At 36.9% G+C, this 13,954-nt stretch overlaps 1 protein-coding gene across 1 annotated transcript in view; it reads left to right on the top strand.

The window, feature by feature from the left end:
• The first annotated feature begins 1,811 nt into the window (after window positions 1–1,811).
• wwox (WW domain containing oxidoreductase) overlaps window positions 1,812–13,954 on the top strand; it is a 158,013-nt gene continuing 145,870 nt past the window's right edge. The window contains exons 1-4 of the mRNA XM_028044352.1: window positions 1,812–1,918; window positions 3,160–3,224; window positions 3,651–3,708; window positions 3,893–4,062. Coding sequence (XP_027900153.1) covers window positions 1,812–1,918; window positions 3,160–3,224; window positions 3,651–3,708; window positions 3,893–4,062 — 400 coding nt within the window. The remainder of the gene's footprint in view (window positions 1,919–3,159; window positions 3,225–3,650; window positions 3,709–3,892; window positions 4,063–13,954) is intronic.

Raw genomic sequence — 13,954 nt, 5'->3', positions numbered from 1 at the left:
CCGCCTACCAAAGAGTGTGGCGCATGCGCTGTGGCTGCAATAAGAGAACTACAGCTTCCCATCAAAGGCCAAAAGCGCATATTTACAAAACCGAGCATCTATATTAAATAAGTCATTGTATAAAATCTAGGTAAATAAATTAAAGTTCATAATTCTTTGAATGCGTTAATTTGGCTAATACATGAAAATCAAATTAATAGTGAAAATCTTAATTATTTCCTTACCTTTTTATACAGTTGCTGAGCTGCAGCACACCAGGAGAACGTTCAAGCTGCCACTGGTTCCTGTCAAATAAACCGTAACATCTGATTGGTTGACCTGTTTAAGCCAGTCAGCTTCTGACAATTCATTTAAACAAGGATCAGTTTTAGCCCGCCCACTGCCTCAGTGCATCACTGCCTTAAACTAAAGAGCTCATAATATCTTATTCATAAATCATAAAATCAACAGCACGGATTAATTTAATCTGTCAGGTATATATCAGTTAAACGCGATGGTGCAGGACTGACTTTGATCAGGCAAAACAATTTGTTTGAAGGTCAGGTTAGCCAATCAAATGCTAGGTTTTATTTCAAAAAGTATGAAACAGAAGTTTGTGACCCCCTGCTTTTCTTAGAGATAAGCAATAAATTACATTAAAGTGTTTCTGGATGTGCCATGAAGGCTAAAATAGCACATACTTAGACCCAGGACCTATACCTATCCAAATAATATGTTATTTCATAGATTATCATGTAAATAATTCGGAATTTCCTTTTCCCTTTTTTTTGTAAAGATGATGTTCAATAAATGAACTTGCAAGTCCATTTTTTTGAACTTCCAAGTTCAATAAATGTACAATTCACATTGTAAACGTCCCAGACAGGCAGGCCACCTGTGACAGGAGAATAGTGTGGTTAACAGGCAGGTAAAGCAGCAGGAACGGGTGGATGCAGCTGGTTTTGCATACAAAGGAACTGAAGAGGTCCTGTTCAGGGTGAGGCCATCAACCAAGAACCAATTTCAAAGTTGTAAATTCTGTCTATCATGTTACTTACATGCAAAGTTAATTTAATGTCTGATTTCAATTTTATTTTGATTGAACTGCCACCATGGTGATATTAGCTTTACTGCTTCATCTTTGCTCACCATTCATGATTCTTGTTGAAAGTAAATTTTTTTTGTAGTATGATCCAATGCACTTAAACAAACAAACAAAAAACAAACAAAAGAACAACAAGAAAACAAAAAAATACATTATTATTCCTTTCATCTATCATCAATATCTGCTCATCATTTTATGGTTACAGGTTACATCCAGCTGTCACCGGACGAAAGGTATGGAGTTAAATTTGTTTCACAATTATTCAATCAAAAAACCTAATGTTTACATTTAAATAAAATTGTGATCAAAACTTTTAATGTCATATAAAAAAATTGTGATAAAAACTTTAACTTTTTTTAATCACTAACTTTTGTCTCACGAAGTGAAAAAGTTATTTGTAAAGATTTTAATTTTAATTGTTTTTTTATTTCACGTTAAAAGTTTTGATCACAATTTTCTTTTTATTTGAATAATTGTGAAACAAATTTAACTCCATGCACTTCTGACACATTTGTGTCCGCATGAAATTGGATTTTTACGACGCATGCGGCACAGATTAATTTCCTCAATATCCCAGAAGGCACTTCGGCTGTCGTCAGTGTGTTGTTGCGGAAGTGCCGGGTGAGCATTTCTCTGATAGCTTTTTTAATCTCCCAGAGCAGCTCTCTTTGTAGCTGTTATTGTGCTTGTCTGCGAAACAGCGCCGTGTCTGTGGAAAGCTTGAGCAATGGCAGCTCTGAAATACGCCGGCATGGACGATACGGACAGTGAAGATGAGTTACCGCCTGGATGGGAAGAGAGGTCCACCAAAGACGGTTGGGTTTACTATGCAAAGTGAGTGGGAACCTCTGGATATGCGCTATCCGACTATCCCCGCAGACGTCAGTGTTATGTGTAAATCTGTGTTAAAATAAGCTATTTGCTTTAGCTGCAGATATTTAAGTTTAAACAAAACAAAGGTTTGGGGGGTGGCCTTAATGTCTGGATGTAAATCTTTGTGGACAACTTTTTCACTTAATAAGTGATCATCATTTAAAAAAAAATGTTTTTTTTGTATTCAGTCAGGTTGTCCCTGTGAGAAATGATGGTTTGTTTTATGTGCTCTTATAAAACATATAGAGTATCTTTCACACAAAAGAAGATATAAATGGGATGATACAAATTTTCACTGCATTGTAAAAATCTGCCAGAAAATCTGTAATGTCACCATTGAGGGACTATAGATAAGAAAACCTAATCAGGGTTTGATTTGAGAACTACAACACCTTTCCTGTGCTTATAAGAAAGACAAATTTAGTAGTTTAGAGATATTTTGAGTCAATTGAGGAAAAAGGGTCCAATTTTATCGCCTCTATTAATAGAATAATGATGTCAGAAGAGGGATTTTCGCTTAAATCTATAAAAGTATACATTTCTGTCTTCGGTTTACTGTAGGCATTTAGTTGGGTAACAGTCGCATGTCTAAAACGGCAATGCAATGTGAAAAACATAGCAAGTACGTTCAGTTTAGAATATTATTCTAAATTATTTGTAAAGATCTCAAACTTAAATCTTGAAAGGTGTTAAATTTAAGCTTAAAGAAATTTAGAAACCTTGTGTGATATATGTGGAGATCTTTGGAGGCCAGGAATATTGCAGAGTGACGATGATGTATGGAGACAGACTCCTACTGGAAAAGATTGAAGATGAGGTGTTAGTGTAGACAACATTACGACCAGGTTGCAAAGATGCTGACACTTTTCAACCCAAGATTGACATTTTTTTGTTTCTAACAAATCATTTGTTCATTAGTTGAATTAGGACGCAGCTCTCATTAAAGGTGTAAAGTCTAATTTGTTCGACACCACAATAACCTTGCATTTCTTAATAGTTTTAGAAGCACTTTTTTAAATTAACAGTACTTTTTAAATATTGAGTTAACATTCAACATTTCAGCTTAAGAAGTCTGCAGATTAAATTCCTTCTTTTGACTCGGTTTAATTCATCAACATTCATGTGATATATTACTCTAAATACTGTCAAGACAGGTGGAATGCTGGGTTATGTGGTCCTTATTGTTCCCTTTGTGCCAACAGCCATGAAGAAATGAAGACACAGTGGGAGCATCCTAAGACAGGAAAGAAAAAACGCTGTGCTGGAGGTTTGTCTGGAGTGATATATTTAATACTGAGATTTCTAACTTGTTCACTTTCTTACTCAAGCTACAAGTTAATAATAATAGGAACTGAATCATCTATGAACATATTGCTTTTATGTTAATAGAAATATTGTTAATTATTTACTTTGATTTCTAAAGATGACCTCGCCCATTGAATTGTGATCCCCGGTGGTTTCCCCACCCATATTTTACAAACAACCTAGCATGTTCCACTGATTTACAGCACATAGCTTAAGAAAATTATTTTTGTGAACATATATGAGATCAAATAAAGTTGCGTCAATGCTCACATTGTGTTGAATTCTTATACATTTTTGTTCAGTAAGCCTGCTAAGAAGGTATAGTGGGTATACAAATGTTGATATTTATTATCCTGTAACCAAACATATGTGTATTTTTCTTTTGCAGATTTACCATATGGCTGGGAACAGGAGACTGATGAAAAAGGACAGAAAATTTATGTTGAGTAAGTAAACAAGTTGGATAAAAACCTCTTTGTTGAAATAAAACCTGTCATTTTCCTTCAACTGTATCTAATATCCCCAATGGAATAGGATAAAGTTTGCATTGTAAAGTGACTTAGTGAGTATGAATACTTTTGCAAAGTATTGCATATTCCAATAAATCCTGTGAATTTCTGTCTCTTTCAGTCACATCAACAAGCGGACCACCTATTTTGACCCCCGGCAGGCGTTTACAGTGGAGGACGTAATGATGAAGCCAAAGCGTTACGATGGAAACACTGCTGCGCTGGAAATTCTTCAGGGTCGTGACCTGTCTGACAAAGTGGTCCTCATCACGGGAGGCAACTCTGGTATTGGTAAGTCCTATTATCTGTTTTATTTCTGTAATGACGATTTTTATATGCTGGCAATTGTTTCTGAAACTAAGAAAAAAAAACCCAACTGCGTTACCCCAATATTTCCACCAGGTGGCGACAGTGCACCTCAATAGGAGGATGCTCTAACACAGTGACTCTACTCCCCGTTATGTCCCCATCCTTCCGCAAGCAGACATTCATCAACATTAGCCTCCAAAATGATATACTTAGACTCAACAAATCACTCCTTAATACCGAACATGACTGCATTGAAGTTCATTAGCAGGGCTGAATTGGATGTCATTGTTAACTGTAATAAATGGTATCCATTTGTACCCAGCAAATGCACGGCTCACCATATAATGGCCTGGAAACAAATGTATTTCCTTTTTGCTTTAGTTTAGATTAGCACAAGCTCTGGCCATTTGTTCACACTTGCAGCTTTGTGTGAGCTAGATAATGACAGAGTGAGGGAGATCAAATAAACATAAAATCGTTAATTGTCTTTATATTCAAATTCGTTGTCCGTAGGAAAATCACAGCAGTGTTATTGCTGTGCGTGTCTATTATGTGCTGCTGCAGGGCAGAAATATAATATATAGATTTACAGCTGCTCAGGGGCCTTCACTGAACAAAGACTTCATCGACTCAATGCTCCTGTTTTAATCTTTGCATAGAGTCTTTAGTAATTTCATGGAAAATAGATGATCCATGTTGGGATATATCCATCTGTTGTTTTAAAGAAAATCATTTAAGACTTATTTTGAAAAAAGGTCAATTTCATATTTACTCATCCAGAAACTGCATTCCTGATTTGAACCAAATAAGTCCATTTGGGACATTTAAGACTTATTTTGAAAAAAGGTCAATTTCATATTTACTCATCCAGAAACTGCATTCCTGATTTGAACCAAATAAGTCCATTTGGGACAGGCGTTTATCACAGAAGGATAAACTTAGTGATAATGTTTTTAGGTGTAAAGTATTCTGAAAAATCTTCTTTGGAAGAGATAAATTTACTTCCTATGGTAAGAGAGTGGTGCCCTTAGAGTTTGTTCCACCTTCAGACACAGTGTCTGTACACAGTACTAAAAATACTTTTTTAAAGCAGTGAAATTTGCTTACTCTCACTCTTCACTCTGCTCTATCCTGCCACAGTGCCTACCTCTCAATATTAGACACTCACACTCTTTAAACATTTTCAAACTTCACAGCACAGGCACAATTCTCAGTGCATTTTACTGGGATTTCATGTGTTAGACTATCACAAGGTAGTGCAGGAATCGTTTTCAAGTTCTTTTACATATCTAAATCTAAAAAGTGCAGTGTGCAATTGAAATGAAGCACTTTTACTTTGTTACCTTAAATAGAAATCCAGTCCAACTAATTACCATCACTTAGTAAATGGAGGTCAGTTGTGTGTAATATAATCTCAACAGACATAACGTGTCTATTGAGTTGGGTGGAACTTCAACAGTACATCTATTATTTATTTATTTATTGTTAAAATGTCTGTTTTTTTTGTCTGTGGAGTTTATTATTCATAACAAAATGTTTTGTTCAGCTTTTTGGAAGAAAAATTGTAAGACAAGGTGTGACAAAACCGACCTTAGCATGGTGCAATAACCAAGCTGATGTTAAATAGAAAAAATTGGCGTTTTTGTCTACTTTTGTATCAAAGTTTTTTAATCCTTATTTTATAGACAGAATTTTCTAAGATTTATTGTTCTATTCTTATAAACTGTAGTAAAACCTGAAATTAAATAGAAATGTTTATCTCAAGTGTGTTGTGCTTCAGTTCAGTCAGTCTGTTAACATACCGTAATATATTTGTACAATTTAGTTAAGAAGTGTATTTAGTGAACATCCAGTTCATAAAATTTTGTAAGAGTTGACTAAACTTGATGGAACATATGATAACAAATTACTTAATTTAAAAAAAAAAAATCTACCTTGCAAACATGAAAAAAGGTTTTGTCCTTGATGGACAGCTAACTGTCCAGCACATCTGTTATTGGTGTAATGATTCTTTTTTTTTTTTAAATAATTTTTTTTATTATTCACGGTAACTTTTTATTTATTTATTTATTTGCTAAAATAAAAGATGACCTTAGAATCAACCATTTCATTTATTTCTTACTAGTTTTCACTTTGTGGTGCCAAAATCAATATGTGTTTTTACAAAATATAATTTTGACAGTGATACTTTTTCATTTTTCATCTAAATAGTATGGATAATGAAGAAACCAGAAGCATTGATCAGATATTAAAGCATATAAAATATATACACATATATATATTCCTTTTTAAACAGTGGTACTCCTAAAATAACTTTTTTAAGACAGCTGCATGCATGCAAGCTTAATCCCACCATTCAGGAAATATTTAGTGGAACTGTAGAAGTGTGAAGCTAACCACTTTTTACTTTTAAGGAGAAAGAAGGCTTTCACTAATCCAATATTATCTACAAGTAACTGCAAAAGGTGCAACATTCCCACCTGTAATTATCTTTTGCTGGAACTGCATAAAAAGAAAGAGGGTGGATGTTCACAGTTTTACCACAAGAGGGCACAGGAGGACTGTTTTTTGGGTTTTAAACCATTATCACAAGAAATTCCTTCTCATGTGTTTTTTTTTATTACTTTGTCATGATTAAAAACATAATAATGAAACATAGAACCCACATTTAACATTTGCTGTGAAGTATTTGTTAAAAATAAAGGTGCTTATGTGGGGTAAAAGACAAAAAAGATCAGATTTCCTATAGACTGTCTCAGGTAGCTACACCCCACAGACATTTTCATAGTGTATGAATTCTTAATAAACTCATATTAACATAACCTTTGTTTTACTCTGCCCCTTATTAAAAATGCAGCGGCCGTAATTAACAATATTCTTGTAGTAATTGCTTCTTGTTGCGTCGTCCTTTGACGTTCCTAAAGTGAAATGTGGTTATGCCAATTGCTTGGACCCACTTAGCATTTTAATAGCATCAATAGTGTTTTAAAGCACGTGTCAAAGCTATTTCCACTTTCCCCAGTGCTCACGTCTTAGACAGGAAGGGTGACATTTTTATTATTAGTAATGGTAGGATATTATTTAATTGGAAAATTTACATTTGAGCTCCATAATTTTACTCTTAATGCATGTGAACATGAAAAGTGCACACGTTACGTTAATTTATTTATGCGTGAAATACCATGGGTTGGTGAGAAGCCTGGAAGGTCTGGTGTGCCCGTCAGAGGGAGGCGAGACGGTAATGCAGCTCGTCTTGGCGGTGTTTGCAACATTAGTCTTCCTCTCTCTTGCTTTCTGTTGCAAATTAAACAGAAAGCGACCTGAGTGGTGATTTTTAATTGTGATAATGGAAATGAATGATCGTAGTTTGTCCCCCAAGCCCCCCTCTCTCTCTCCCTGTACTTCCCAAAGGTTTTCTCTCTCGCATAGACCTGTGGTGGTTCACCTGTACCTCTGCATTGATTCCTAAACGGCTGTGACCCAAGCCTGAGCCTCCTATCCATCCCCATTACGCACTCCTGCTCTGGCTCTAATTCCCTGCTATCAGCTAACTCTCAGGTTATTTACTGGCCAGAGGTCCATGGAGCATTTATACTTAAAGGACCTTTCTCATGAAATCTCCAGGCCCCTCTGGTTTGAGAGACAAAATACTTCTTTTTGTGATAAATATAGAATGAATACCATATATGAAGCAGTGGATTTATTATGATCTATATCCTAAAATATGATCTCCGTTAAAGCGAGACTATATTTGTATTGTCATCTGTTAGCACATGCAGTCACGTGTGCCCCCTGACAGCTCTTTTGGGAAATATATGTGGGTTTATGTATCCCACAACCTGAGGTACATCATCAGTCAGCCAGTTACCATGTTGTCAACACAATGTATGTTTAATAGTGGTCAGAAATAACACATTGACCCCTGTCTCACCCAGACAGATTATTCAGACACAACTGCCTTGAATGTGCGTTTTTTTTGTGTTTTGCTCCTGATCCAGCACAATAGATACAGAAAACAAACATATAGCTATTTTTGGTAAAATACATATCCTAAAACAAAACAAGAAAAAAAAAAACAAATAATTTTTTGGCCTTTGACTAAACTTTTGATTTCAATTCCTAAGCATAGGTATTAGTGGTAATAATGTGAACAACTTTGTTTTAGCTGTCACTGATTGTAATATTGTTTCGACTTATGTGTCCTTGTTAGAAGTTCACAAATGAGGCTTTTTTTCCGCCCAACAAAATTACAGATTTTTCTTTTTTTAAGTCTGACCTGACAATTAAAAATTTTTTAAAAAGTTTTATTGTGGCTCTAGCTTCCTTTATTCATTAGTAGATGGACTGGAAGAAAAGTGGAGAGAGAAGCAAGAGACATGCAGTAAATGGTCCAGGGGTGGAAATTGAACAGAGGACAACTGCGTTGAGGTTTGTAGCCTCAGTATATGGTGATCTCCCACTGAGGTATGTGATGCCCCAACAATTTAAATTTGATTAGGGATTATGTGACGTAACAAAAAAAAAAATCACTGCAGGGTTCTGCAGAGCTCCTAACTTGGATTTAAGAAAATGTAGAAAACATAACAAGGGATGAGGCAATCCCTTGTTATGTATCAAAGAATATGCCCCATAAATGTATAATTATTTTTTTTATTTAACTGAGATAAAAATGTTCTTTGTTTTGTTTTTATCTAAATAATGAAATACATTTTTTGGTGTTAAAACTGCTAATCAGTGTTTAGATTTAATCAAAGAAAAATTGGCAAATTCCAATTTTCTGGTTTCTTTTGAGATCTGACATGCAAATTTCCATTTATTTCTACTTTTTAAAAAAATATATATTTTGATTTATATAATTCCAAACGTAGAAAAAAGAACTATAGTTTCCTTGACAAGGTAGCTTGGAATCTAACTGAAACTGAACGAATAACAAGATTATTTCAGTTTATACAGCAAAACATTTTCCCCAAACCTTTGCCTGATTTCAATACACTCCAAAAAGTGCGTTAAATTGCATGGTGTTGTCTGATGCATTTATTGCCACAAAATAGTGGTTGTTCATTAATGGGTGCATTTATCAAATTAAAAAAAGTAATTCTCTCGGCATTTGACCTGCTAATCCCCAATCAGAGTAAATCAAGGCAATCTGTCTGATTCCTATTTTTCTTTTCTGTTTTTTTGCTTCTTATGATTCTAACCTGACTCTCTTCTAAAGCTACTTTCTTACAGAATTACATACTGCTGCAAAAGCTCTACTCAGTATGAATGTATACATTGAAATCCTCTTGTTATTGTTTCAAAGGTGTGTGGTCAGTGCTGGGATAACAGAAAACACCCAGATGGAGGGGGATTTGCAAAAAGAGCACCTCATGATGTTTTATTTATCTTAATGCATCGCCTCCGCAGTATTTTAGGACTTTATTTTTATTCATGAAAGACTAACGTTGTTCATGTATTTGCACTGATCCCACTGTTGTGCTGTGTGGATTAAGTGTCAGGGCCGGCGCACTCCGCTCTTTGGATGGAGAGATCCCTAAGCGTATTCAGTGAGTCGCAGAGTTGTGGGAGCCTCCGCTCGCAGATTAAACCCGCAGCCGAGCTTTGTGGCTGATCATTAGATTGAGGCAGATTTGTTAGGCATAACTGCCATTAAATTGGCTGCAAAGCTCTGGTATTTACTGCACTGCTGTTTATGAATAAGTACCCCCTTAAAGAGGCGCGCAGCGACGCGTTAAACCCGAGCCTCGGTAAGGAGGGAACTGCATTATTCATAGTGGGAGGAATTAGATGGATAAAAAGATGTTCCTGGAGAAGATGTCTGGGCCTCTGAGTGGCTGTTTTTAGTTCAGATGATATCCAGACTGACTTCAGTGATTTTGTGTGTGGGCACCCACTGAGACATACAGTCTCTTGCTGAAGTATTCATACCCCCTGAACTTTTTCATAGTTTCAGATTGCAGTCGCAGATTTGAATGGATTTCAAGTGATAACTCAAAATGCAGCATAATTTTAAAGCACTATTCTTCAGCCCCTTTTGTTCTGATACCCATAAGTAAAATCAGCCCTACCAATGACTTTCAGATGTTAACTAATAAGTAACAACCTACTTGTTGGGATTTTTTTTAGTTCTGTGAGAAAGTTAGAAAAAAACGTCATCATGAGAACCTAGGAACACAGGACAAGTCAGGGGGAAAGTTCTGGAGAAGTTAAGAGCTGGGTGAGGTAGTTAAATAATAATTTAAGCTTTAAATATTTCACTCAGTTTAATCCATCATCTTGAAATTGAAGGATTGTGAGACAACTGCAAACTGTGGAGAGCATTAGCTCATGGTAACTGGAGGAGCTGCAAAGCTCCACACCACAAGTAGGAGGATTTGTTGACAGAACTCTTTGTTGTACTATTTACAGGTTTGGCCTTCATTTAACAGTGGAAAGTAGCAACGCAATGCTGACAAAAAGGCCTGAAGAAATCCTCTTGAGTTTGTGAAAAGCCAGGAAATGGACTTTGCAAACATGTGAAAGATCATAGCCAAACTTTTAGGGTTTCTACTAAAATGCTCTGGAAGAGTAATACTGCATGATGAAATGTGGTTGTGGCAGCATCATGAAATAGGTTTTCTTCAGCAGAGACGGGGAAAATTATCATTATGTTGATGGGAACACTGAGGGAGCCAGGTACAGGACAATTCTGGAAAAAAACCAACCTGTTATACTGGCCGTAAAAGACTTGAGACTGGGGCAGAGGTTTACCTTCAAGTAGTAGGACGTCATTAAAGATACACCCAGAGCTACTCTAAAATGGCTTAACTCAAACCATATGCATGTGTTCAAAAGGCCCAATCAGAATCCTTAGCAAGAATTGACAGATTTTTCTAACAGAGACTCTATGCCCAATCTGACCTTTAGCTATTTTGGGTAACAATTTCAGTCACCCAGTCTTCAGTCTATTGATGTGGGAAGCTGTAAAAGATAAGACCTGCAACTGGAGCAAAATGTGATTCTCCAAAGCATTGTCTCAAGTTACTCAGACATTTTTCAGATTAATAACAAAAAATCTCATATCATTTCCACTCTATTTCTATTATTCATCACTTTGTGTTAATCTGTGTTGTGAAATCCAAATAGCATACACTGAAGTTTGTCATTGTAAAACAACAAAACTTGGAAAAATTTAAAAGGGTTTAAATACTTAAGTAATGCTTGACACTGACCAGCTCTGTCTTTTCTGAATTGCTAGCAAATCAGTGGTTGTATATTGTTTTATTTCATTTTACTTTATTTTATTTTTTCATGCCCTTATTGATGAATGTGTTTATTGGCAACGTAATGAAAACAGATTTTGTTAGTCAAATTGTTCAACTTTATTAACCTAGATCAAAATTGCTATGAAGACTGTGGAAAACACATTATGCTGCTGGCCAGAGCTCCTCAATAATAATAATAATAATAATAATAATAATATTAATAATAATAATAATAATAATAATAATAATTACAGCTGTAATTTAGTAGAAGGGAAGTGGTTAGTAGGAGAGGATAGAATATGTGTGATTAAAGGCTGTAGGTAAAATAAAACAAAGGAGTATGAAGTTATTGTGTGTAGTCAAGTAGTTTATAGATCTATCGGGTTTATAGTCTGTACATGATGAGGGGATGAAAGTTACATGATTGGGGGGATTTTTGATGACAGTGCTCAACCGTACTAGGTGCTTGAATAGCCTTCGAGGGGCTGCACAGGTGGGATTCAGTTTGCATTCATCTAACTTTGCCACCATCACTTTCTCTCTATTTGAGACCTGAGGACCGGTGGTGTCCAGTGTGGTGTGTAAGGCCATGACGAGAGACTTTGTGGGGAGCTGGAGTTTGACTCAGAGGGTCAGAGAAAGAGGAGGGAGGAGGATGGGTCCCCAGACAGATGACAACATAGGAGAGAAGGGGGGTGCAGGATGAAGGCAGGAGGGGACAAGGAGGGGTAATGGAAGCACTCCAGTGCTCTCGCCTGGAACAACTCAACCTTGGGCTGTAATTACCAACCATACATTCCACTTTTGGGGTGACATCTTCCTCCTCTTGGACCAGTGGAGGGGAATTAGAGGGGATCTTAAAAGTCAGAAAGAGTCAGAGAGTTGGGTTTTTCTGTGCTTCTTGGGTAAAAAACAAAACAAAAAAACAAAAGAGCTCACAACAGCCAATGGAACAGGTGCAAATATCACTCAGTCAGGTGTTGGCAGTTGTATTTGGAGTTACTTTGTTGTTTGAAAATTCAATCTGTTAATACAACTTTAGAACGTTGTATTACTTTCCCCATGTTTATTTGTAGTTCTATTACATTAAGCAAAGAAAGACATTTATAAAAAAACAAGCTGTTTACAGCCTGCATGTGCATGACTTGGAGCTGATCTGCAGGAAATAAATACACCACTGTTCTCTAACACCAGTGTTTATACACTCGATAACAGGGCTCATTGTTTACATTTGCAAGTACAGACTCATCTCATCCACCTCTAGAGCCTTCTGTGATTTTATTTTTGATTGTCTCCATATCAACTTTTCTGAATCCAACTGAAGGTTCTAGCCATGGTGACATTTTTACCTTGATATTTTGGTTGTTTTTTTATGATGTCCTACCAGCAAGTAGTGCGTTTCAGGTGCTGCCTTTAAAATAAATCAGCAGGTGTGCCTCCATTTAACTCAGCTGTTGTGGAATAACCCATCAGAAGCGACCCACATGAGCAGCAAACCATATTTAAGTGTTATGTTCAAGACAATACAATTTCATTAAATATTTTGGGCTTCTCTAATGTTTTTCATCAGCTTTATGTTTTTTTCCCCTCTTACTTCAGTCTTTGCATTGTGACCCAACATTTCTGCACAGTCCTGCAGTCAGTTCATTAACTGTGCCGCTCCTGTGTTTTCCCAAGCACAACTTGAGCTCTGGCAGAGGAGGATTGTAGGAACTCGACGTGTTTGCCCCTCAGGCCTTGTAATGATTTGAATTGACTTCTGATTGCCCAATTGTACTGCAGAGCTTATTTTAGTTAAATGCCTCTTTGGTTGCAGATCAGGAGAGAGAAGGAGCCGGCTGCTCCGTTTGCCAAATAAACACGTTCGCCGACGATGCTAGTAATGATCTCATTACATGGAGCCAATACACCTGTGTACGAGTGGAGGGAGGGGGCAGGGGATCCGGAGGGGGGCGGTGGGCCAGGGAGGACAAACAAAGCGTGAAATCACTAAATCACACTCATTATTGTGGGATATCAGTGGGGCCAGGATCCTAATGTACCATGAAGAGCATTCACTGCTTAATGGACATTTTACACATTTTTATGCTTTTTATATATTACAGTAAAACACAATTTCAACAACAGCCGAGCCATTTACTGTATTTCTGTTACCTTGTGAAGCCCCACAGCGAGCAAGCACACAATCAGATGCTTTCCATTTCATCTCCTGGCTTTTTAAGGCCATGTTCTCTCATTGTGTTTGGGTTTGCTCTGTTTGTGTCTAATTAGACAAAAACAAATCTGGACCAGCGCTGCATTCTGGGAGGCCTGCCGCGTGTTGTAAAACGGCTCACGGCATCTGTCGATCCACGAGCGTGGGAGAAACCCGGCATCTGACCTCTTGTCATGTAGCACCATGAGCGTACAATGCCTGAACAGGATCCTTTCGTTGTACACCTGACCAAGAACTAATTTCACTGCAAGCCCTCTCCACCGGTAACATGGGCAAAGGGGCGGGGAGTCCCTGTTACAGCAACGCCGCTCTCGTTATTTCACAATTAATGTCAAGCCCTTGTTATTTGTCATCGCAAATACATAGCTCCTGTGCGGCTGCCGTTGTCGCTGCCATATTCTAATTTGTCCTCCAT

The sequence above is a fragment of the Xiphophorus couchianus genome, chromosome 2, assembly GCF_001444195.1.
Source record: "Xiphophorus couchianus chromosome 2, X_couchianus-1.0, whole genome shotgun sequence".
Taxonomy (NCBI): domain Eukaryota; kingdom Metazoa; phylum Chordata; class Actinopteri; order Cyprinodontiformes; family Poeciliidae; genus Xiphophorus; species Xiphophorus couchianus.
Note: the sequence above shows the minus strand (reverse complement) of the source record. Positions and strands in the feature narration are given on the sequence as shown.